This window comes from Talaromyces atroroseus, assembly GCF_001907595.1.
Source record: "Talaromyces atroroseus strain IBT 11181 chromosome Unknown scaffold_2, whole genome shotgun sequence".
Classification (NCBI taxonomy): domain Eukaryota; kingdom Fungi; phylum Ascomycota; class Eurotiomycetes; order Eurotiales; family Trichocomaceae; genus Talaromyces; species Talaromyces atroroseus.
The window spans coordinates 1,454,369-1,478,425 of NW_017971434.1; the positions used below are offsets into that span (position 1 = coordinate 1,454,369).

A 24,057-nucleotide genomic window follows, 5' to 3' on the forward strand; every position below is an offset into this window, starting at 1 on the left:
AGTACGGTCGTCTTGCCAGGCCCTTCGCTGGGGTCTGGCTAAAGTTTGTGGAGATATCGTCTACTCGACAAACCATTGAAACATCTCGCCCTCGTTGCGAGCTTTGCGCGCATACTGAACTCAACGCAAAGCGCCTCTGTGCACATACTGAATGGGTTAATTTGAAAGATTTCAAGCAGCCAGTTTCGGGGCTATGTTAGGAAGCACCCGATCCGAGACATCCCTGACAGAAGGATTTGACACCACGGTGAACATTGACAAGAATCGATTTGAGACCGACGTCCGACACCATTACTCTGAAGCAATGTCGGGCATACCAAGCACCGTGCAGCAGCCCGAAATGGGCGGGCGCCCCCCGCTCCTGCAGGTTCCTGATGATTACTGTGACAACGGTCCGATTTCTCGTGATTTTGAACATGCAATCGATGATGACGAGTATGACATTGATACATTTGCGAGGCGCCTTTCAATCGACCCCGCCCAGCGCAATCATCGCACCCGCAGCCGCTGCCAGCAAGATATGGGAGCTCGTTCCCGTAACTCGTCCGTATCAGATAGTTCATCGTCGCCTCCCAACTCTGTGGACGCCTTTGCCGACCCGCGACGCCGCGAGCGCGCTAATACAGTGGGAAGTCATGTTGAGACTGACCTTGACACTGCCCTTCAACGTACTGTCTCAGGTGGCACCCAGGCTCGTCGTCCAACTTTCAGCAATGGAAGTGTTATCCGACCTGAGCAGGGAGACAATTTTGCTGTAGATGCTCAGAGTGAAGATGGCCGCTCTTTCAGGGAACCCGGCCGTATTCCCATCATTGACTATGAGGAGCTTGAAGAGTTTGTTGCGTTAAATAAGAGGGACAAGGATGTTGCCCTTAGTCGCAAACATAGCTTGAGCTCTCAGGGCCCAAAATCTCGAGTTTTCCCCGATCTTCGCCAGAAAGCTCAGGGGGATGCCGTTATTGAGATGCCTAATGATACTATTGTTGCCGCTTGCAGCACAGATCAGAGCTCCGACGATGACCTCAAGGCGAATCTATCAGGAGCAACAATCACCGAAAAGGGTTTCCCCGACAACTTCCATCCCACTACCCTGCAGAATCGATTTACCTTCTTCTCATCTGAGAGCCAAAGCACTATCCATGCCGCTTACCTTGGTGACCTAATTCTTCCTGGAGATAGCTTCCGGGACCTCTTCCAGCTTGGTCCGGATGGTGGTGTGTGGTGGTTGGATGTAGTTGATCCTACTGAAGCCGAACTCGGCGCTCTGTCACGAGCATTCTCTATCCATCCTTTGACAGCGGAAGATATCATGACTCAGGAAGCTCGCGAGAAAGTAGAGCTGTTCAAGCAATACTACTTTGTCTGTTTTCGAACATTCTTCCAAGCCGATAAGGACCATGAGCGTTACTTGGACCCTATCAATGTCTATATGGTGGTGTATAGGGATGGGGTCCTGTCGTTTTCCTTTTCCGAGAACCGCCACGCCGCCAATGTTCGCAAGCGTATTGGCAAGCTTCGCGATTACGTTTCTTTAAGTAGTGATTGGATATGTTACGCCATGATGTAAGTCGACTGAAGAAATAAACATTAATCACGTCTTGAAGCATTGCTAATGTGATTTTGTGATTTAACAGTGACGACATTGTTGACAATTTCGGTCCTATCATGCGCGATGTTGAGATCGAGTCCGAAGCCATTGAAGATCATGTGTTCGTGGCTCGCGTGGAAGACTTTGGCACTTTCTTACCGCGAATCGGCGAACTTCGCAAGAAAGTGATGACTTTGATGCGGCTCTTGGGCGGCAAAGCCGACGTTATCAGAGGCTTCTCGAAACGCTGCAACGAACAGTATTCGGTCACCCCGCGCGGCGACATTGGTCTTTATCTTGGCGATATTCAAGATCACATTGTCACTATGGTGTCCAACTTGTCTCATTTTGAGAAGATGCTCAGTCGCTCCCATGGTAACTACCTTGCGCAGCTGAACGTGAGCAACATCATAATGGGAAACCAAGTCAATAAAATTCTCAGCAAAGTGACTCTGATTGCTAGTCTCCTGGTTCCTATGAATCTAATCTGTGGTCTCTGGGGCATGAATGTTCCGGTACCAGGACGCGACACCGAGGGTCTCGAATGGTTCTTTGGCATTGTCGGCTTCATTGCCTTTATGCTCGTTTTGACTACAATCATGGCTCGATACTATAAACTTGTTTGATTGCTTGTTGCAGACGATATGCATGCTTGATCTGCACACAACTGTTTGTTCCATTTCATTTTTATCATTTGTCCTAGTTCTAGATTAGAGGGAGAGAGATATATAGAGAGAAAATCGACGTATACATACCATCGCATCCCATAATTACATGAGATAAATATGAGCGAAAGATACGCGTGGCTTTTACTGTGGCGCAGTTCGGGATATCTCAGCTGAGTAAGCCAGGGCGATCACTTTAGTTTCATGTCAGAATCGCTGCCAGGAGCTTTCAGGGTCTCGATCTTCAGAGCATAAAACCTTGGGAAGAGACACCCAACATGCCTTGAAAAAAAAAAAGAAAAGAAAAAGAAAAATCTCATGTTTCGAATCGCATTAATGAAGAAGTTATACTAAACAAGGGAGGGACAAGACACCAAGATGCCATTTCTTAAACTGACCCCTTTGCAGTCGCGCTTCGCTGCTACATTCGCCGCTACCCTTTTCCTCTTCGCTTTCTACTACATCATTTCGACGAACTCTGGAAGTTTCGCCTACGCCCTTGATGAAGTCGATCAATTAATAATGCAGCAGACTGGTGCTGATGCTGGTGTTGGTGTTAGTAACGAGCATCCTGTTGGCGCGGAGTGGAATAATGAGATTGAAGACGAGATCGAAAATGAGAACAAAGAGGGTTATGATGGCTATACCCTTAAGCGTGCTGTCACAGCGCCAACCGCGCTAGGCAATAATCAATATAAACTACTCAACATCGAGTTGGGCGAAACACAGTACTGGGTTTTCCCCAAGGATTCAGTATTAGGGGCGCACACATCAGCAACAAATGAACTTCCAGCCAATATCACAGACACAAATTCGACTGATACCGCTCTCTCTGCTGATGAGGTGAATCGATATGAATTGAGGAAACGGTCAAGCACGGTGTACATTTCATTGACGACGTGTCTGAAGCCAAGTCTTAATACCAGCAATGCAGATGCGGCGCAAGATACTCAACTTCCCCCGCTGACAATCTATATATCTACGTCGGAGAACAATACGAATCCTGGGCCTGGACAGGACTCTTCTCTGCAGACCGAATACACTACGGAGCAAGGATACATGAGCGCAACTATTGACAATGCGGACAGCGCTATCTATATTGGAGTCTCGGCGCCGAATACCACGCTTTTTACTGGTATATATAACTACGAGGTGGCAGCATCAATAGACGCATATTTCCATTCTATAGACAACGACACGAATCTCTACTTTGTCGATTCTGATGTCAACGCTGCGCTTCTCATCACAAACAACTTGACGCAATCGTCCCCTGATTCTCAGAATTACCAAGAGTGGATGAATATCACCCCTCCATACACCATTTTCGCGAACAACATCAATAATACTGGCATAGCCGGGTTGGAGCGTTCATATTGCGCGTTGAGTCAGTTGGCACAAATTCGGCAAGGGAATAATGCGGTCAATAGATCGATGACGAGCCGAGGAATGGGCAATAAGCCCAAGGAGCAATTTTATATCACGTATTTAAATAGCAGTTCAACCTACTATGGTATTCTCGGTTTGGGCAGAAACTCGACTGCGTCAGAGAATGGAGTGGTCGGTGGAGGAGGGAAGATATTTACGGCAATGAATTTTACGACTAAAACTGGTAATCCCTACTCTTCTTCATTAACTTCGTGTTATTATGTTGCTAATATACACGCTCACACCCCCCCCCCCTCCCAAAAAAGACAACAACTGCGCCCTCCTCTACAACCTCGACTTCTGCTCCGAAGTCGCCTACGCCGTTCCCTCCAACCCCGATATAAGCAACGCAGCGCTGGCGCAACTCTACGACTCCTATGCCCAATCTTACTACCAAAGCTTCGACTACTCCCTATCCCTAATTCAATGCAACACCTCCTCCGTAAACTCCTATTCCCTCGCCGTCGGCTGCTCCGACTGCGCCTCCGCCTACAAGCAATGGCTATGCGCCGTTTCCATACCGCGATGCTACGACTGGTCCAGTAACTACTCTTACCTCATGCCGCGCGATGCCGGACAACCATTTCTCAACGGCACCCGTCTACCCGCCGACGACCCCCTGGTTCTATCGCCGGTTACGAATCAGTCGCGCAATCCGATGATTGATTCCAAAATCAACCCCGGTCCGTATAAGGAGATCCTGCCTTGTTATGACCTCTGCAGCGAGTTGGTGCGCACGTGTCCATCAGCGCTGAGTTTCAAGTGTCCCACGGGCAAGTGGTTGAATGATTCGTATGGTCATCGCGCTGCGAATGGTGATATCACGTGCAGTTATCTGGGCGCGGCGTATTATTTGAATGATGCTTTTAGGCTATTGTCACCTGGTATAGATCTGGCGTTAATTATTAGTGGGTTGTGGATGGTGTTTTGGGTTGGCTTCTAGAGTCGAAGGACTTGGAGGGTTTATGTAAATGAACATACTTTGTGCATATATGTATATATTTACGTCAGCCATTTTTTCTTATTAACACGGACGTTACGCTGTCCTTACATAGTAAGTAGCATGGCAGTTAGTTTGGGTACAATGTAACAATCAATCAATCATCATACATATATCTATACAACTAAATAAAGCGTCTATTTACAAATATGTGATAATAATAGGAATAGAAAAACACAAGTCGTCCGTACCACATATTATTAAAAGGAAAGGAACGGAAGAATCTGGAAATTGAAAAGGGGTGGTCATCAAATTAAAAGGATTTCTTAATCTTGTTTGTCGGTAAATTTAAAAAAAGGCGATTGTGTTGTAAAAGACCGGAGTGTGCTTGCTCTTCACGGAAATTGTGATAATGGTGAAAAGATATGAAAAACCCATGAATGAGAATGACAACATGTTGCTATGGTCTATGATGATTCCATTCCTATACAAGGGCATCACATGCGTCGCATCGATGGCATCAACCGAAGCGAATCATGAAAGAAATTTGCTTTTGTCCCTGAAACGGGATCGAGAGTCTATGGTCGTTTCCTTCTTTGTTCTTATTTTCGCTTTTATGCTTTCATTGCTTGAATTTCACCGTTTATGATCTCAAAGAATCACGCATGCTTTGGCTGCTTGCGCTGAGAGGCGGGTTCGTGGTGGGAAGAATACCAGTCCTCGGCTTAGCGTTCTGCTTGAACTTGGCCACGGAATACACAATTCCACTAACGAATCCAATGGCGATGGCTGAAACACTGCCCAGAGTGACGGGTGCGTCAAAGAAGATCAAACCGGACACGGCAATGGGGAGCTTGTTCAGAGCTCCGACCATGGAATATGTGGTTGACGAAGTCACGCGCATACACCAAGCAGACGTATAAGAAATGAAGACAGAGGACAGACCGGAAAGAACCATGGCGACCACGATGCTCGACCGGCTAGTTTCGGGGAAGTTACGGGCGACGTTCTCAGATGACCAATCTTCAACAAGAAAAGTGGCAACCAGTAGCACGGGAATCGAGAGTAGATTGTTGTAGAACATGGCTGTAAGAACATCACGTTAGTTCGAATTCACCACACTAGTATTTACTTCCCGCTAAGCACGGTCTGGTTTCAAGGCGCTACTTACTATCAAAATCCTTAAAGTTGGTCAGCTTGATGCGCTTGCGCATGCACAAACTGTAGAACGCAGTGCAAAGACAGTTGATCATCATCCAAATATAACCAGCATTCAGAGTTGAGACTTTAGTGGTCGCATTAACGCTGGACTGGAGCGCATGCTGGATATCAGCCCAGGCGGCAATGAGGGAACTGAGGACCATCAACCCGAAGGAAAACAGGGTGAGTCCGGTCACAGCGGAACCCCCGAACCAGAGGACCTCTCCATAAGCGATGAGAATGATGGTCAGGTTCTTGAAGATGGTGTACACCGGGATAGAAAGGAACTGCAGAGCTTTGGAGCCGGTGAAAATCATTCCGATGAGAAGAAGAGTAATGGGGAACCCTGTACAAGAAGCGAAAAGAATTAATATTGATCACAGCAAGCAACTCCTTCTTTCATGCAAACCTACATTTTTTGGCCTCATCCGCATTGAAACTGCGGAAAGTTATGACACCGGCTGACTTGCAGGTCTGAATTGCGATGGTACAAACGACAGACTGTAAACGATGGTTAGAGAAAGGGAGTCGTTTGTCAACGCAAGCACCAACGATATAGCAAACACACACCTGAACAAGAAGTAGGAAAAAATTGAGGTTAAAATCCAATCCCGACAAAACATATTTGTTCATCACAGTCATCAGAATGGAAGAACCGCAGTAAGCCAACACAGGCAAGATTGGATTGTTGGACCATTGGGCCGGGGAACTGGAAGGAGAGTGACGAGGCTGAGGCGAAGAAACGTCGAAGGTTCTGCTGGAGCCTTGCTCCATTTTCTCGTCTGATTTCTTGTCATCGGCCATGATGGAGGGGGGGCTTTTGTTTGCAGTTGCGAATATTTGAATGAACGTATATAGACACGGCAAGACGGGATGACGCGGATACAAGATTGCGCGTACAAAGGCTCGTTGCAAGAATATGCAAATTCGATCAGAAGAGGGGTTCCCGGCTGGATGGAATGGGGCGAGCGAGTGCTAGGTATGTTGACACCGCCGGGCAGACAATCAGACAGAGAAGAAGGAAGACGCTGCGAGGAGGAAGAACGAAGAAGATCGACGAGGACGAGAAAGAAAAGGATCAGCCCGGGGGTGCTGACCTAATGGCAGCCTGAGCGCCTCAGGCAGGGGAAGACCGCCCAAGACAATTGCTGACGCGTATCATACGCGTAATTTCAGAATTCGAGCCAATCGGAGCCGTTGCTAGCGGGGCAGCGCGAGTATTGCTGTATCACGGTAAATTTCACTATGCTTCAGGCTCCAGTTGTACACGACTCAGCCAAGCAAGTAGTACATGTGTTCAGAGTAGGAAAAAAAAAAAAAGGGATTGAACGACAAATCAGTCTAATAGTAGAATTAAATCAATCAGGACCGTAGGCATGGACATTGAAAACAGCTCGTATATAGTATAAAATATAAACTATGCACTACCCCATCCGGTAACCTAAACGCCAAAAGTCAAATCAATCGTCGTGTATATCGTTCTCCACGACTGCACCCCCTCTGTGTGCACGTGCAATTGGACATTAATCGCCAAAGGGAAAACCTCATAGCCTCTACTCCTCCACGCTCGATTCGTTCATCCTTGTCAGGACAAGATGTCCTCCCACCCAGCCCCGCTTGACGCCAAAGTTTCCTCCATCGTCGGCCAGAGACTCGACTCCGCGACTGATCCCGACGATCTCGACGAAGACGCTCTTTTCGAAGAGCTAGAGAGAGAAGATGACTCTGCCTATCGCGCACACCGCATCGAGCAACTACATCAAGAAGTGACATCAGCGAAAGAAGCGCTCAAAAAACAGAACGATAATAATAGTAGTAGCCACAACACAAGAACAATAGACGCCTTCTACCCGACCCTCCTTGACGACCGAGCCGTTCTAGACCTAACTACAAATACCGATCGATGCGTCGTACACTTCTCGCACCCTGATTTCGGCCGATGTGCCGTCATGGATGAGCATCTCCGTCTGCTTGCGCCGAGACATCATGAGGTACGATTTGCGCGCGTCGATGTACGGAATTGTCCATTTGTCGTTGAGAAGCTCAATATCCGTGTGCTGCCATGTGTGATTGGGTTTGTGGATGGGAATAGCAAGGAGCGAATCGTTGGGTTTGAAGGGTTGGTGTCTGTTAGAAGTATAAAGAAGGGAGGGGCGGACACTTTTCAGACGGCAGATCTGGAGAAGAGATTACTTCAGGGCAGTATTCTCGTGAGGGGGAAGCTCTTTGAGGAGGCTAGTTCGAATCGATATAACGACGATGATGAAAGCGAAAGTGATTCGGAGAATGATACAAGACGACGAAAAAAAGGAATTCGCGATGGAACGAGCAATCGACGGGGCAATGATAATGATAGTGATGATGATTGGGATTGAGCAGCATCCACACTGCTCAACGCTGAATAAGTCAAAAGAGAAATGACGAGAAAGCCATCCGGCTGGGGTGAAACCTACTTGACCCCGTTCAACAGACACTTTAGAGTCAATATCAATGGGAGTCATGTCATGATAGCTGTGGCTTTGTACGAATTTTAAGGACTCTCTTGAGACATAGAGAGAGAACAAAGTCCCAAGGTTGTCTTTCAGTCCCAGAGCGACATCATACCGCTCGAATAAACACATACAACATGCAATATACCCTAGAATGAATCAAAGTAACCATGCAGACGATGTTTACTGGTCTTGTACTTCTGTTCCATACACCTCGGTAGTCTACTCACACATGAGGAATGAATTGTTTCAGAATCATAAATAATCCTTACAATAGAAAGCGCAATTATGTTCTGCATGATCGCGCAGTTATACTATAAATATAAAACATACACCGACTGAGAAGAAAGAAAGGGAAATAAAAAAGATGTAACATTTTTAATACAAGCTATAAGAATGAGACACGTGCAGAGAAAGGAAGAAAAAGGCGCAACCTATTGTAAACAAAGAAACGCAAAGATAATCCTATAAAACCGTAGAGACAAGGTCTTGAATCGAAGGATAGGTTAATAACGCACGATCATGACGTGGAAAGGATATCGCAGTGAAAGAAGTAACACGGACATTATAAGGGTGACTCTATACAGTAGCATATACCTCACGGGTCAATCCACCGAGAAAAAAAAGAGAGCCTGGAACGGAAGATAACAAAATACAATGCAGGCTGTTTACTATATCGCCACTGTCTTCATCTCACCTAGATTCTCGGATTCCAGACTAACAGTAGCGGCATCTGATGTAGAGGTGTGTTTCGAGGTCTTCTCAGAGATTGAAACGTCGTTTAAAGGAACAGTGACATCGTTCATAGGATCACTTGGCTCATTTGATGCTAATGGAGTGGTTATTTCGAGTAAATCTTCGCCAGGAGATTCCTTAATTGGCTGCTCCTTGGGTACTGATTCTTGAGGAAGTCGGTCGTTAGCAGAGGTAATAGGACTTGATGATTCTTCAGTCACACGGGCAAGAGGGCTGGAAATGCCAAATTGTGTTTTAGGGCTTTGGGTTTGAGCGCGATTGCTAAAGCGATGAGGAGACCGTCCGCGTTCTTCACTCGGAGCTGGACTGCCATAAGGAGAATTTCGAGACCTTTCCACGTTCGTATTCACACCCAGGCCGTTAGCTGACCTTCGGCGTGGTTGCCGTCCATATCTCTGGTCTACTCTCCATCGCAGAACCTCCAGATAAGGAGGTTCAACGTTTTGCTTTCTAAACGGTTTGAATTTCAGCTCTGCAGTTTCTTCGTCCACCACCACAAAGGGGCTGCCGAAATCATCCGCAACTTGAGCAAGGAACGCCGCCCACGATCGGGCCACCACATACTTGCAATCGTAATCGCGTCCGAAAATAATGACTTGACCCCATTTGCCGGCTGGACCAGGCGCAAGGTCGATAGCAATGCAGTTGCCGCCCCAGTCACGCGCAAGAGGAATCCAACCGGGGTGTGCATATGTCTTTTGAATAGCACGCGGTGGCTGTGAATCTTGACGATCTAGGAGTTCTTGTCTCCACAGAGGGTTGGAAGCTTGATGTTGTTGAGAGGGGCCTGCCGATGACGAGGATCCAAAGGCTTTCGAGGGAGGTTGAGGTGTAACGATGGTAGAGCTCTGGAAAAATTCCTCGGCAACAGTTCGCCAATTCCTCCATTCATGGACAATTTCCTCACAGTCCAGCAGCATACAACCGAAGATAATGCCTGTAGGGGCGCCGCCACGCTCTTGACCGTCATGAATCTGCAAAGATTCGCGCACCTCCAAAGGTAAGCTACAATCTAGTTCATGCTCCAGCTCGTTGACATCGTTCTGCGTGCAGCCTTCACACAGCTGGTCAAAAAGCTCCTGGAAATTGTCTTCAGTCCAGCGATCGATCTTCTTCCACGAGTGGGAAACTGGTGGAGGAGGTGGGGCGCCGTCGTGGAAACTCTGCATTTGTATTTCTCCCGAGACACCGTTAGCACCGGCGCCCTGGTCGCTTGATCTCCTACTTTGCGATACCAAAGACCGCATGCCCGGTGAGTATGGACGACTCCCGCCTCTTGGGGAATCAGCCCAACCATTAGAGTGCGAGCCCATAGACGTCTTCGCGAGTTCGTCTTCTTCGAAAGGCGAGGTCAGATCAGGGCGGGAATCGGCTGCAGTTGCCACAGAAGTGAGAGTGTCATGGCGACTTGAATTGAGAGGCACATGCTGGCCGGTACGGTAAGGAGAGTCATGGGAGGCATGGCGGTCGTAGGAGGTCATGGTATGCCAGAAAGAACGCCATGCCGACGTGACGCTTAATAGATAAGGTAATTAGCAGCAGAGCATTGGGTTTGTGCAGCATAAGAAAAAAAAAAGATACTTACGAGCCAGAAACAGTTTGTGGAGGCATTGCGAGAAACCAAAAAAAAAAAAAAAAGGATTCAAGAAAGTAGGATAAAACAAAAGGCCGGATATCGTATGAAGATGTTGGCCGATCAACAGTTCATTTGGAGATACCGGACAGGCCAGACAGCGGACACGCGCAGTCAGCCTGCAGATAGCCTAATATAGATTCGAGAGACGTATGATAATGATGCCGTTGATGAAGTGCCGGGGCGGTGAACGACATGCAGGGGAAGGGGCTCTGTGAAAAGGAGTCGAGCGCTTGTACAGTTTTGGGGGTGATTCAGCAAAGCCACTGGACCGCGACGGTCGGCCTCAATGCAATGAAAGCGATTGTTCTTGACGCGAGAGACGGATGGGTGTGATAGCCGTAGCTTCAAGATCGGATTGATTGGTTGGAAGTGTTCTGTCTCGTATCACTGTCACAGGGGAAACACGCTCGATCGTCGAAGGGACAAGCGAGAACGAAGCGGTTCTTAGGGACGCGAGGATATGGACAGAGAGGAGCACAGCGCAGAGGAGGGAGGTTGCGCGATGTCAGAGGGAGACGCAGGATGGATGAAAGCAGACAACAAGCCTGTCCTTCCTGTTTGGCCAAAGAGCGAAACAATCGAGATGTTCCTGCCTGAGAAAAGAGGGTGGTGTCCTGTGGAGACGCCGACGGTCAGGGGCGCTTTGTGATTGGCGGCTGGACACTGCCTGCGGAAGCCAATCAGAGGCGTTAAATTGGTTATTCTATAGATCAACCCAGCACAATTGTTTCTCTGCTATTAATATCAACACGCAATGCACCTCGATGTATGTACGTCCATGCTCTGTCGCTCTCTTGCCTCTCCTTGCTCACGCTTCACCAGTTCAGCCTGTGGAAGAAATAATGCATTGACCTCGTTGCAGGCGCCAAGACAACAGCATAAGATTGAGTTATATTAACCCAATCCACTTCTTTAATTAGCCACTCATCAGCCACCCGTCAGCTTACACAGCGTTAGTGACTGCATGGGAAACTCGTTGTGAGCCTGAAAACAGCACAGCGTATGTAATAATGTGTGCATCAAAACAAGACGAATGATATAATTCGTGACACGTCAGGTAGACGGCTGTAGCAGTAGTTATGGAAAGGAGGAGAAAAAGAAGACTTGAATAATGTGGACCGAGTATGTAACTATTTTGCGGCTGGTTTCGCCACTCTGCGTGAGACCTAGTTCCTGCCTGCGCCCCAATAGAATCAGAAATTTTAGCAGGATCTCGAAAATGACACATTGTGAATGCTGGAAGAAGTATCTTACATGCCAGTTGACGTACTTTCGTCGATCACGTGTGGCTTGCCGCTAACGGTATTTACTCGTGTTACGACAAGAGAGTAGTTACATGAAATACCAAGGGCTGATAACGAAGACTGCATTGTGTACATTCACGACAATATCGTATATACATGGATATACGAGGTTCACGTTCGATCTGTTTCTACAATTGACCAATGCTACTGGAACGAGCTAAAAAAAAAAGAGAGAGAGAGCGAGAGAAAAATGAAATTCGCATTCGTCAAAGAGCGGATAGAGTTGGACTATTAACAGAAAAGCAAAGTCGAGTCAAAAAAGGAAAAGAAAAATAGGAGAAAAGAGAGGAAATGAGCACAGAGAAGATACATTAAAAATCATTTGGCTTCGAGAATTACCCGCGATAAACATCGATGAGAACGAAACAGAGCGCCTCAAGCATCAAGTCATTATAGGTATGGTATGTCCGTCGAGATTCAAAGATAGCCGTGATATCCTTAACATAAACGTGCCGGACACCCTTCCAGTATAGATGCAGAAAGACAGAAAATAAACCGATATCCCTAAAGTCCAAGAAGCATGAGCATGAGTCCACAGAGATATACATGCAGACCTTGAAAAAGACGCAAAAGGATATCCGATCATAAAAGCTCCGGAAGATGCGAGAGAAAAAAAAAATCCCTGTCCCAACCCGATTCATGGCAATGCATATGGTATCCGTTAAACGACAATAATGAGGTACAAAAGACCAATGATGCGCGCTCAGAACCGAAATGAATGAAACCCCCAGGACAAGAGAAAAGACAGAATGAGCGGAATCCAAATATATAGACCCATAATCTAATCGAATGACGCGCGTCTCTTTCGAAACCTTGATGACAACGTAGATGCCTAAAATCATAGAAACCGAAAGAAGAAGAAAAATTAAGTACACACATAGACAGAGAGTAAAAAAAAAGACAAAAGGCGATAGAAGTGAAAAACGAGAGAAGAATAGTCAGCCTTGCCTGACTTAATTTAAGCCATAGAGCTCTGCACTCCACTGGGTTGTATACCAGTAGCCATGTCCAATTTCAGTATCCTTCTCAGATCATCTTCCATTTTCTTGGTGTCATGCTCTGGTGGACGTGAAGGTGGAGTGTGTTGAAATCTGGCATTAAGAGGAGTTGGCGATTGGTATATCTGCGAATTCGGGGTGCCTCGGAAGGGCGACTGGGATAATGGCGGCCCATAAGAGTTTGTTCTGGCCGTATTCACTGGGCTTGCGTAAGGTGAGCATTCCCGATGAAAAGCGGGTGGGTAATTGCTGTGGAAGCTAGTCTGCACTGGAGAATTATTATAATAGCCGTTTTCTCCACGTGCCGAAAATGTATCTTGGTGAGTGAGGCCGTTGAAAGAGACAGGCGTTGGAGGTCCAGATGAAGTGTTCAGGGCCGAACTGGTGGGATACCGCACACCATTGCTGTGAGAATGAATGTGGGCAGGACCTTTGAGCTGAGGAGATGCCGATGCTGGCCGCTGAGGCCGTGGATTCAGCAGCAGGTGCTTTAATTCTTCGGTTTTAACCCTTCGTTGCGCGTCGTCCATTTCTGCTTTCGCATGTTGTTGATTACCACCAGACGTAAGTGCATTCATCTTATCCTTGTATGAAGAAACCGGACTGGAATAGGTTGACATGTTTCTTTCGGGTCCATCAAGTTCAAGCGAGAAAATACCATTTGCGGAAGTCTCCGGCCGCTGACTGGCCGTCAAATTTCTAGAAGCAACCTCAGGACTCTGCTGAGCCTTGCCTCTAGCGTCAATAGCAGCCTTGAAAAGAAAGTCCAAAGGAGTGGGCTCATGATTGATACGAGTGTTGGTCGCCTTTGGTTTCGAGGGAGTCAGCGTCAGAGCTGACTCCTCGTCCAGCTCGTTTTCAAGCTCTAAGGAGGTAGAAAGACCAGAGTCGGGAACAGATTTGGAGAAAAATGTTGGCATCGGAAGGGCAGACGGTGCAGGAGACGCGTGAAATGTCGGGCCAGCATAATGCGGGCTGTCTTTGAGCGGGGGCGGCGAGGCTATACTGGGTTGGGAGGATGTATGCCGATGACTCACACCATTGCTGTAGGCAGTGTTGTTTGGACGAGTGTTCTCGCGGGATTTCTTGCCAGAACGCATTCCATTCCGTTTACGGGAGCCGTTGTAGTCGCCGTTGTACACCTCGCCAGGGCTCGAAGTTGGCGGCGGGGATGAAGGAGGCGTGGTCAGCATAACAGTTTTGCCCTGGGATACAGGCGTCTGCTTCTTCCTCTGTTGTTGTCGTCTAGGATTGCGTGGGCCCTTCATCGGGGTTTGTGACGTCTGTTGAGTCGACATTGCGACAGTTTGGCTTAAAAAATAGGCAGCCGGTTGAAACAGATAGGAAATAAAAGGCAGTCAAAAAGTGAGAAGAAGATAACAAGATCGCAGCAGAATAGATGGTTGTAATATGTGCACAAAAGCCGCCCAGCGGTCTTCTTAGGGCGCTAAGAGGAACGAGAGCGCCTTAGATCAAAACGCCCTAGAAGGCTGTGACAAAAGCTCTATTAAGGTAGATAGATAGGTAAGTGAACCACCGGTGAATGATGATGGCAAACGATGAAAACAAATGGGAGCCGGTGGAAACCAGCAGATCGCTCATAGCTGCATGGTTCTTTGATTCGCTGGAGATGAGAGTGGAAGAGGAGGAGGGGGGAAGCGCGGAAGATGATGATTGAGTGATGCCTGAGGGGGAGGAAGTGAGGTTGCGAGGTCTAAAGTGAGGTGTTGCGCTTGCCGGCTGGGAAGTGGGGGGGGGAACTGCGCCCGCCGCCCGCAAGGTTGCCACTGGACGGCGACGTACAGTGGAGGCAGAAAGCGAAGCATCATCATCTTCATACGGCAGAAACAACGATAACTACTACAGATCTTTCGACATCGCAGCGCTGCTTGCTCTATCCGACTGGTCCTACATTATTTGTTGCGTGAAACATTCATTCAGCGGGCTGATCGGTTCGATATCAGCCATCACGACTGATAAAGACTGCACATAGCTCCCCAACACTCCGTCTCTTCTCGTTGACCAACGCTGCATTCGATCAGTTTCTCTAACCACACCCCGTTGACACCATGACTGACGTAGAGATGCAAGATGCAAGCTCAGCTAAGGACAAAGCTGTAAAGGCATCCAAGTCCGGAGCTGGTGAGGCGTCTGAGGGCAAGAAACGCTTTGAGGTCAAGAAAGTGGGCATCACTTTGGTTTTCCACAAATATATCATGCAAAGAAAGCTAATTCATTGATTCCCATTGCCAGTGGAATGCCGTTGCACTTTGGGCCTGGGATATTGTCGTCGATAACTGTGCCATCTGCCGTAATCACATCATGGATTTATGTACGTGCCGCGCCGTGTTGTTCCAGTCTCGAAATCCATATACCGTGCTAATATAGGGTATAGGTATCGAATGCCAAGCGAATCAAGGGTCATCTACCACGGAAGAGTGCACGGTAGCATGGGGTATTTGTAATGTGAGTGTCTAGCGTACCTCCCTTGAGGCGGTGGTTCTTTTTTTGCTAACTGCATGCTTTTCTCCCTTTTCCCTCTCTAGCATGCCTTCCACTTCCACTGCATTTCGCGATGGTTGAAAACTCGACAGGTCTGTCCGCTAGATAACAGAGATTGGGAGTTCCAGAAATACGGCCGATGAAAGCATTCGATCTGACGATTTGTCATGGGTTATATTGGGTAAATTGGTGGGCGTTGACCAAACTTTGAAAGGCTTCATCCATAAGCTTGTGGCGATATTACGTGCTTCAGCTATTTTTTTTTACGAGAGACGATTGTTATCATTCATGAGGGAAGCCCGAGATTTTGTGATCGTTCGAAATGGGATGTAGAGCCACATAAGAAACAACGCCGTTTCGCTTCTAAAGCTTAATGCCACATTGTGCTTATGAATCGTAAATGTATAAAGGTCGTCCTTGAAATTATTTCCCGTCCATCAAAATCCTACATGTTCTTATCCAACCTTGACCCCATCAACAATAATCCCCGACGCACCACCAGGCACCTTCTTGAAATTGAGCCACGCCTCCGGATTCCGGTTATAAAATGGCCAGGGTGGGACGACGACGAGGGCCGTGAAAGCGGTTCCAGCGAGTCCAACCCACAGCATCAGGTAGACATCTTGTTGAATGTAACCCACAATGAATGCGAGGGCCTGGTAGTTGCAAAGTTAGTTCCTTTCTGTTCGTCCGACTTGTAACAAAAAGACCGGAATTAAAAGGGATTTCGTTGTCGTGGCATAGCATGACGTACCCCAGATAAAATCAGAAGTATTGTCGAAAGCGTCTCGGCAAGTTGTTGTCCATGGAAATCCTTGGATGAATTGTCAGCATTAGCTGTCCTCCAATTGTTCGGCTGTATTGTAAAGCTTGACGACAATATGTTCACATAGAGAGCATTTGTATAGGGTTTAACTCACAATTTGACCCTCAAAGGCATCCTGGATAGGAGCCAGAATACTGTCCATGACGATTCGAGTCTTGACCAGAAATTGACAAGCGAAGAAGTGCTAAGCGTATTCCAGGGTATTTGCGATTTTGGGTTTATTGGGTTGAGACCGCGGTGTGCACGTAGCAAGCGTGTAGCCAGCATGTGTTGTTCATTTGGAGGAGGAAATAAGCATAGTTGGCGTCTCGGCTGCGGAGCTCTGATTTGTCGTGAGCTCGAGAGTGGGTCTACCTTGGGGTGCGCAGCCAATCAGCGTTGATTTAAATATTCTACTTGAATATCTAACTTGAGGGAATGGCTCGATAACACTCTATGAACAAAAGCGCCGTGTCAATATCGCACGGTATCGGCTTCTGACAGTCAGCCCGGTGATATATAAATATATACATTTCCTGGAACTGAGATCTGACAAGCCAGCATGTTGCAAGCATTCAGTGCCTGCAGCGGGCAAGCTAGATGCAAATCCAACAAACATCTGTGGGGATATATCGGCGCAGAGGCGCCGCTTCCCACTGACTGCATTGATGATACACCCTGCAATGCTTGCTTCTCGCAGACGTTTGTCCAAGAGCGCCTTATTAATTTTTAAGCGCGCACTAATCAACCAATCGTCGCTACAAAATGAGCTCACAACCCGTCTATTACCGCTAACCTACGATTACCTTACTCCGCAACCATCACACCTCCTGAATCTTTCGCTTCTCGATGTTCTTCCTTCAGGGATCCCCAGCGAGCTACTGCATAACAATGGCGGTGACCAGAGAATACTGCCATCGATAAGGCAGCCGGGCTATTTGCCTCCGGGACACCATTTGGTGTACTTCCCTCCACAGGTCACATTATCCGAGCTACTACCAGACGGCACGGATATCTTGCATACGCCTGGGCAGCCATTTAATCGTCGACTATGGGCTGGCGGAAGAATCTCATTTCCGCAGTCCAGTGGCGGCTGCTTGTTGCTTGATGGCCAGCGGGCTGTCTGCGTCGAGAGGATTGAGAATGTCGATATCAAGGGTCCGGAAGGCGATGAAAAGATACTCGTTACTATCGACCGGCGCTTTGCTTCAGCGGATGAGGATGAAGATGAACTACACACCAGGATGAGGATAGCAAACGACAGCACTGAAGTCCTTGTTGAGAAAAGAACCTTGGTGTTTATGCGGGATTACAAAGTGAAAGAGGCAACCGGGGCTCAACAAGCCATACAAGTCAACAGGAATAGAATTGTAAAATGTATGTGCAGCTCCGACTTTTCTTTTGACAATAAACCCTGCTAACAGGAAATTGTTTTGAACCAAAAAAGCTCCTACAGATCCCGATATCGATCATAAAATGACACCCACCAAAGCTCTACTTTTCCGCTTCTCTGCTTTGACATTCAATGCCCACTCAATCCATCTTGACCCGCTCTATGCCCAAAAGTCAGAGGGCCACCATGACCTTCTCATCCATGGGCCACTGACTCTGGTCCTAATGCTTAGTGTCCTTTCTAAACATCTGTCGGAAGTAGGACTACGTATCAAAGAATTTGAGTATAGGAATCTGGCGCCGCTGCATGTCGACGAGGAATTGCGAATCTGTGCAAAAGAAAAACAGAACACTGCAAAAGGCAGCCGCTGGGAAGTATGGATTGAAGGGCCTCGGGGCGGTCTTGCGGTTCGAGGCACTGCTTGGACTGCTCGTAAGTTCTGAATTTCAGCCAAGAGTTTACTACTCCCTTCCATTCGCATTCCATTATGTATCATTCAAAGGGTCGTTTTGTGAACTATTTCCTTGCCGTAATTTATTCTTTGTAATATAAATACGTAATACTGAACACTAATACCGGAACAACTGCACATCCGGTTTTAGTGAGCTAAGCGGCTCCGCGCATTTAAAACCGTGTCTAAAAGAATTTCCATCTCTTTCCTTCTTACTCCTCCACAGGCGAGCAGCGCACTCTCACGTTGTGGACGTGGTTCATTTTGTTACTGCCATTAACTGTCTATGTAGGCTCCGACAAGATGGATGTCTTCTGGGCAGCTCCCCCAATCTCTCGGTACTTCAAAAACCTTTTACTTCTCGTCTGTTCTGTCTACGCAGACCTAACGATTAGTCGTGAAACAGGACTTTAACAGCCTTGACGTTTGCCGAGTCATTGGCAGTTCACAGCGGGTTTCTGAGTCCATACAAAGTTGTTTTCCTTACTGCGCAAATTTTCAAATTCCCTCCAGAGCCATGGAGACTGATCACTCCATTCTTACTCACGAAGCCGCGTCTTGAATTTCTCTTCGACCTCTATTTTAGTATGCATACTTCCTGGGTCTCGCGCATACGCTGCAGAAGAATGAGCATCCCTTGTTATTAACTTTCCGTTCCTTTTCAGTGTACACATATTCAAGCGGCTTGGAAAAGAATTCTCCACGCTTTCGCTTACCTGGTGACTTCTTCGTCTACCTTGTATTCGTGTGCACTGTTATCATGGTAAGTTTCAAGCGAAGTCCCCGTCCCTACCAAAAACATCTTCACAATGTAATACTATTTCAAAAATCGAGAGCCGAACTTTTTTTTTTATCATTGCTATCTGTCTATCTACCTTGTTGCCTTCTTTAAGGCACAATCCACACACACACCTCGCATATCTGCCCGCCCAGTTTTTCCTAGCTGAAGCGGTTCCTGGAACTGAGGAAGATTAACCCTGCATTTCGTGCAGTCCCATCCTTATGTCAATCTCGGGGCTGCATGCGGTGCAGGATGGTGGGACGACCAATTGAGATAACCAAGCGTGGCTTGATCTCTACGTTTGGTGGTTATGGTGCCCTACATTTCTTATAATATTTTATTCCCTAATCTACATCGTCTCATTCGACTTGATAGAAATCGGCTGCTGACTCCATGCAGATCACAGCGTACTACTTCCTTCAAGCCATGTTTTTCACGCCTGGTATGGCAGCTTCCCACAACTATTCGTAGAAGAAAATTTTATTCTTTATTTGGCTGACTGTTATTCTAAGCCTTACTCATGGCTTTGATACATACCTGGTCACAAGATAATCGGGGCAGGCCTGTCCATTTATATGTGCTCACGATTAAAGCAGAGTTGTTTCCCGTGGCTCTTCTCGTACTCTCAGTAGTATCTGATGGCTGGTATAGCGCTATGTTGGGTATGATCGGCATCTTCGCATCGCATCTGTATGATTTTCTCACACGTCTCTGGCCAACGTTCGGTGGTGGGAGAAACATTCTCGTTACGCCATCCTTCGTGCATCGACTATTCGGTACCAACAGCTCAAACCCGCGAGTATTTGGAGGCAGTCAATCCTCCGGTCAATCTTCGGCACGACAGGGTTCGGCTTTTGGATCCTCCTGGAGTACGAGGGGTGCTGGACGTAGATTAGGCGGTGATTGAGAGTGATGTGTCTGGGACATTGTTTTTGTATAACGCAATGGACATAACTGCACGGTAGCTTAGGTGGTGAATTAAAGGAAGTGTTTCGTGAACAATAGTATCGTCCATCAAAATTAAATGGCTGTGGTTGGCCGCTGTCAATGGTTGGCTCACTTTCCTTGCACTAAACCGCATTAGTCCACTGAGCTCGGGCCGCACTTTTTTTTTTCTTCTACCCTTCGATTTTTTATCAGGAGCCTTTAAAGATTGTCTCTTGTCCACGAACGCTTCAGTATATTCGACCATTTTGCTTTTCAAAATGGCAGCTGTTGCAACCCAGGAGATTGCTGACTTCAGCATCAAGCCTGAGTCGGTTACTCCCAGCATTCCTACCTCTGAGTGGCCTTTGCTTCTCAAGAATTATGATAAGCGTGAGTCTCGCCTCCTTCACGCCGTGTCGCAAGAGAATTCTCGATGCTTTTTATATGTAAAACAAATCAGTGCATGCTAATCTGCCTTGCAGTTCTCGTTAGAACGGGTCACTTCACTCCAATTCCAGCTGGTTGCACACCCCTAAAAAGAGATTTGAAGTCATACATTAGCTCTGGAGTTATCAACCTCGATAAACCTTCCAACCCATCGAGTCACGAGGTTGTCGCATGGATGAAAAGGATTCTTCGGTAAATTGGTTTCTTCGTCGTGATTTCTTAGACGTGTTTTCTGACGTGCTTTGTAGAGTTGAGAAAACCGGTCACAGTGGTACTCTTGATCCCAAAGTTACTGGCTGCCTGATCGTCTGCATTGATCGTGCAACTCGTCTCGTCAAGTCGCAACAAGGTGCCGGAAAGGAGTACGTTTGTGTTATCCGTCTCCATGACCGAATCCCCGGTGGCGAAGCTCAGTTCGCTCGCGCCCTCGAAACTTTGACTGGTGCCCTCTTCCAACGCCCTCCTCTGATTTCAGCCGTCAAGCGTCAACTCCGTATCAGGACTATTCACGAAAGCAAATTGTATGAATTCGACAATGACAGACATCTTGGTGTTTTCTGGGTCAGCTGTGAAGCTGGTACTTACATTCGAACTCTCTGCGTTCATCTCGGTTTGCTGCTCGGTGTTGGAGCACACATGCAAGAACTTCGTCGTGTCCGCAGTGGTGCTATGGATGAACAAGATGGAATGGTCACTCTGCACGATGTTCTCGACGCACAGTGGTTGATGGACAACCAGCGTGATGAGTCCTACTTGCGAACGGTCATTCGCCCTCTCGAGAGTTTGCTCACCACATACAAACGTATTGTTGTCAAGGACAGTGCAGTCAATGCCGTATGCTATGGTGCAAAGCTAATGATTCCTGGTCTTCTCCGTTTTGGTTAGTCTGAAGTGATCCGAGCATTATCAAAGTGAAGAAAGAATCTTTACTGACACTGTATACAGAGGCCGGAATTGAAGTCAACGAAGAAGTCGTCCTTATGACAACCAAGGGTGAGGCCATCGCTCTCGGAATCGCACAGATGTCTACCGTCGAGCTGTCGACCTGTGATCATGGTGTGGTTGCCAAGGTCAAGCGATGCATTATGGAGCGTGACCTCTACCCTCGCCGCTGGGGTCTTGGACCAGTGGCCTTGGAAAAGAAGAAGCTCAAGTCAGACGGAAAGCTTGATGTGAGTACATGACCAGTGTTTCAGACGTCGATTTCCTACTAATTCACCGCAGAAATATGGTCGTCCCAACGAGGCCACTCCCGCCAAGTGGCAGAGCACATACAAAGACTATAACGCCCCCTTAGAGGAAGGAGCTGCTGCACAACCCGCTGAGAAGGCAGAGGAAGTTCCTGCTCCTTCTTCCCCGCCGTCCAAGATGGATATCGAGGAGGAGACAAAGGACGACGAAAAGAAGAAGCGCAAACATGAAGGCGAAACACCAGAGGAACGTGCGGAGCGAAAGCGCAAGAAGAAGGAGAAGAAGGAGAAAAAGGAGCGACGAAAGTCCAAGCAGGAGAAGGAGGAAAGCGATGACAGCGATTAAGCATTTTATAAGAACGTAGCATGATTCTGGAGGGGCTGGCTACCATCTACGCGCTCGGCATATCGCCACCACATGTGTCCTGATCAAATTCGTTTGTATCATATACAAATTTTTGGCCGGAGTTCTGGGTTACGGTCTGTTCTATTCTACTGATTTTGTGATTTTCCTTTTTCTTTTTGAATGTGTTGGCCAAGTTGTCGTGTCTATTTTCTTCATCTACTTTCTTTCGTGTGGGAAAAGTTGAATTCTGCTAGCCAATTGGATTCATTTCGAGGCATTCCGAATCATCTTTGGCAATGATCTAGTCAATTGAAAACTCACCTTTGATGCCCAGCTTTCCATATATCCGTATAATATACTCCGTAAGCATTCTGGGTAGTTCATTCATGCCGGACCGGATCATGTGAGTTTGCACCTTATCAAGTGACTTCCGGCGGCATTTCGTTCTCCACCCGAAGACTCGCCGAACCCGTTAAACCCAACCCCAACTCTCCGCCAGCTAGCTGCCCTACACTCGGAGCACATAATCCTGTGCTTTAGGGATTATCTGCAGTGAAAGATTATATATTCTCTATAAAGGAATGCTTTGTCTCTCATGATGGCTGCCGAACTCACCTCAACCAAGCTAAATGCCGAGAGCCATTTGCTATTGGTATGCATCCTACGTCACTACTCACCACCCCCTCACGATCTGACGAAAAAATAACACAGGACCAACCACTCCTTCGGCTCCCCCACGAATTAGCGAGACGAAATTTCAAAAGTGTACAGCGGATTGTCGAGCGCGAAAGAGAACACATTATTCCTGCACTTAAAGAAGCTGCAAATGGCTCGTTGGCTGGTACTCAAACACCCGACCAGACGCTAGCATCTTTAGACGCCATGATCTCCAGAATGCAAGGATTGAAACGGAAGATGGAGACGTTGCATGAAGAAGAAAAAAGGATTCAGACTCATTCGAAAAGACGGATTCAACACTTGCAAGACCTCTACAAAATCCAGAATTTAGCAGACGTGAAATATGAGGAATGGTCGCGGACCCGGCTTGATAGGTTACTGGTGGACCATATGCTCCGATCCGGGTTCCCGGAAAGTGCAAAACAGCTGGCAAAGGCAAAGAATATTGAGGATTTAGTTGACGCAGACACTTTTGTCCAGTGTCAGCGAATTGCCGAAAATCTGAGGAACGGAGATGCGAAGGAAGCACTGCAGTGGTGCGGCGAGAACAAAGGTGCTCTAAAGAAGAGTCAGGTTTGTACCAACTGTGTCTAGCTTTTAATTCTGAACGACAAGCTAAGTGGTTTTTTTCTTTGTTTTCTTCCAGAACACCTTGGAATTCGAGTTGCGACTACAGCAATATATCGAGATGGTTCGGACTGGTCAGCCTATGAAGCTCATTGAGGCCATGCAACACGCCAAGAAATATTTATCACAACATATTGAGACGCAGTCGGTGGAGATACATCGAGCTGCTGGCTTGCTTGCTTTCCCCAAAGAAACGAATGCAGAGCCTTATAAGGTAAGGCAATTAACAAAATTCCTCAAAGGGGGATTGGCTGCTGACAATTGATATGTATAATCCAGTCTATGTATTCTCCCAGGCGTTGGAAGTACCTTTCAGATCTTTTTCTTCGCACACATCACGAGCTACTATCATTACCTCCTCGACCACTATTACACATTGCTCTTTCCGCGGGCTTGTCTGCACTCAAAACACCAGCCTGCCACTCGGCATATGCTTCATCGAGCACCAACTCTCTATCAGCGACGACCTCGGTGTGCCCCATCTGCTCGACGGAACTGAACGAGCTCGCCAAACATGTTCCATATGCGCATCATACGAAAAGCTCTGTGGAGAGCGATTCGATCATTCTGCCGAACGGGAGAAGCTATGGGCGAGAACGGATACTCGAAATGAGTAGGAAAGTGGGCTCTGTAGGGGAAGGGAAAGTGAAGGATCCAACGACGGGGGAAATCTTCGACGAGAAAGACATGAAGAAAGTGTATATCATGTAGCTATTGGTGCAGGCATTGATGAGCTGCAGCAAGATACGTATATAAAAAGTATAGTACATGGTAGAGATAGCATTCTTGTAATTTATTTCGAGAAATTAACCGGTATAATAATTACCTAGCTCTAGGAAGCCAGCCTTGGGTATAGTCAAATTGTTGTTGATGCCGCACGCTTCAGGCCTGTAACCCGATCCGGAAGCG

The 24,057-nt window shown here is 47.3% G+C and overlaps 11 protein-coding genes across 11 annotated transcripts; 7 read left to right on the forward strand and 4 right to left on the reverse strand.

Moving 5' to 3' along the window:
* Positions 1-304: 304 nt before the first annotated feature.
* On the forward strand, positions 305-2,214 carry UA08_02634 (hypothetical protein; the record flags this gene model as incomplete). Its single annotated transcript, XM_020264698.1, has 2 exons — positions 305-1,563; positions 1,635-2,214. The coding sequence occupies 2 exons, from the start codon at positions 305-307 to the stop codon at positions 2,212-2,214; spliced, it is 1,839 nt and encodes a 612-aa protein (XP_020122502.1).
* A 417-nt stretch (positions 2,215-2,631) lies between these two features.
* UA08_02635 (hypothetical protein) lies at positions 2,632-4,621 on the forward strand (the record flags this gene model as incomplete). Its single annotated transcript, XM_020264699.1, has 2 exons — positions 2,632-3,862; positions 3,945-4,621. 2 exons carry the CDS (start codon positions 2,632-2,634, stop codon positions 4,619-4,621), a joined length of 1,908 nt encoding a protein of 635 aa, XP_020122505.1.
* A 640-nt stretch (positions 4,622-5,261) lies between these two features.
* UA08_02636 (GDP-mannose transporter 1) lies at positions 5,262-6,622 on the reverse strand (the record flags this gene model as incomplete). Its single annotated transcript, XM_020264700.1, has 4 exons — positions 5,262-5,704; positions 5,790-6,164; positions 6,232-6,319; positions 6,389-6,622. 4 exons carry the CDS (start codon positions 6,620-6,622, stop codon positions 5,262-5,264), a joined length of 1,140 nt encoding a protein of 379 aa, XP_020122504.1.
* Positions 6,623-7,413: 791 nt separating this feature from the next.
* Positions 7,414-8,193, forward strand: UA08_02637 (hypothetical protein; the record flags this gene model as incomplete). Its single annotated transcript, XM_020264701.1, has 1 exon — positions 7,414-8,193. The coding sequence occupies one exon, from the start codon at positions 7,414-7,416 to the stop codon at positions 8,191-8,193; it is 780 nt and encodes a 259-aa protein (XP_020122507.1).
* Positions 8,194-8,978: 785 nt separating this feature from the next.
* UA08_02638 (hypothetical protein) lies at positions 8,979-10,674 on the reverse strand (the record flags this gene model as incomplete). The annotated part of the gene is made up of 2 exons (XM_020264702.1): positions 8,979-10,578; positions 10,649-10,674. 2 exons carry the CDS (start codon positions 10,672-10,674, stop codon positions 8,979-8,981), a joined length of 1,626 nt encoding a protein of 541 aa, XP_020122506.1.
* A 2,287-nt stretch (positions 10,675-12,961) lies between these two features.
* UA08_02639 (hypothetical protein) lies at positions 12,962-14,299 on the reverse strand (the record flags this gene model as incomplete). Its single annotated transcript, XM_020264703.1, has 1 exon — positions 12,962-14,299. One exon carries the CDS (start codon positions 14,297-14,299, stop codon positions 12,962-12,964), a length of 1,338 nt encoding a protein of 445 aa, XP_020122499.1.
* A 771-nt stretch (positions 14,300-15,070) lies between these two features.
* UA08_02640 (RING-box protein 1) lies at positions 15,071-15,646 on the forward strand (the record flags this gene model as incomplete). The annotated part of the gene is made up of 4 exons (XM_020264705.1): positions 15,071-15,184; positions 15,255-15,333; positions 15,397-15,467; positions 15,548-15,646. The coding sequence occupies 4 exons, from the start codon at positions 15,071-15,073 to the stop codon at positions 15,644-15,646; spliced, it is 363 nt and encodes a 120-aa protein (XP_020122498.1).
* Positions 15,647-15,958: 312 nt separating this feature from the next.
* UA08_02641 (hypothetical protein) lies at positions 15,959-16,471 on the reverse strand (the record flags this gene model as incomplete). Its single annotated transcript, XM_020264706.1, has 3 exons — positions 15,959-16,159; positions 16,258-16,359; positions 16,424-16,471. The coding sequence occupies 3 exons, from the start codon at positions 16,469-16,471 to the stop codon at positions 15,959-15,961; spliced, it is 351 nt and encodes a 116-aa protein (XP_020122062.1).
* A 520-nt stretch (positions 16,472-16,991) lies between these two features.
* Positions 16,992-18,566, forward strand: UA08_02642 (hypothetical protein; the record flags this gene model as incomplete). Its single annotated transcript, XM_020264707.1, has 3 exons — positions 16,992-17,685; positions 17,756-18,133; positions 18,445-18,566. The coding sequence occupies 3 exons, from the start codon at positions 16,992-16,994 to the stop codon at positions 18,564-18,566; spliced, it is 1,194 nt and encodes a 397-aa protein (XP_020122063.1).
* A 1,572-nt stretch (positions 18,567-20,138) lies between these two features.
* On the forward strand, positions 20,139-21,843 carry UA08_02643 (Centromere/microtubule-binding protein cbf5; the record flags this gene model as incomplete). Its single annotated transcript, XM_020264708.1, has 5 exons — positions 20,139-20,250; positions 20,343-20,499; positions 20,556-21,187; positions 21,253-21,479; positions 21,532-21,843. The coding sequence occupies 5 exons, from the start codon at positions 20,139-20,141 to the stop codon at positions 21,841-21,843; spliced, it is 1,440 nt and encodes a 479-aa protein (XP_020122064.1).
* A 598-nt stretch (positions 21,844-22,441) lies between these two features.
* UA08_02644 (Protein fyv10) lies at positions 22,442-23,765 on the forward strand (the record flags this gene model as incomplete). The annotated part of the gene is made up of 4 exons (XM_020264709.1): positions 22,442-22,495; positions 22,555-23,094; positions 23,168-23,362; positions 23,445-23,765. The coding sequence occupies 4 exons, from the start codon at positions 22,442-22,444 to the stop codon at positions 23,763-23,765; spliced, it is 1,110 nt and encodes a 369-aa protein (XP_020122065.1).
* Between the last annotated feature and the right edge of the window lie 292 nt (positions 23,766-24,057).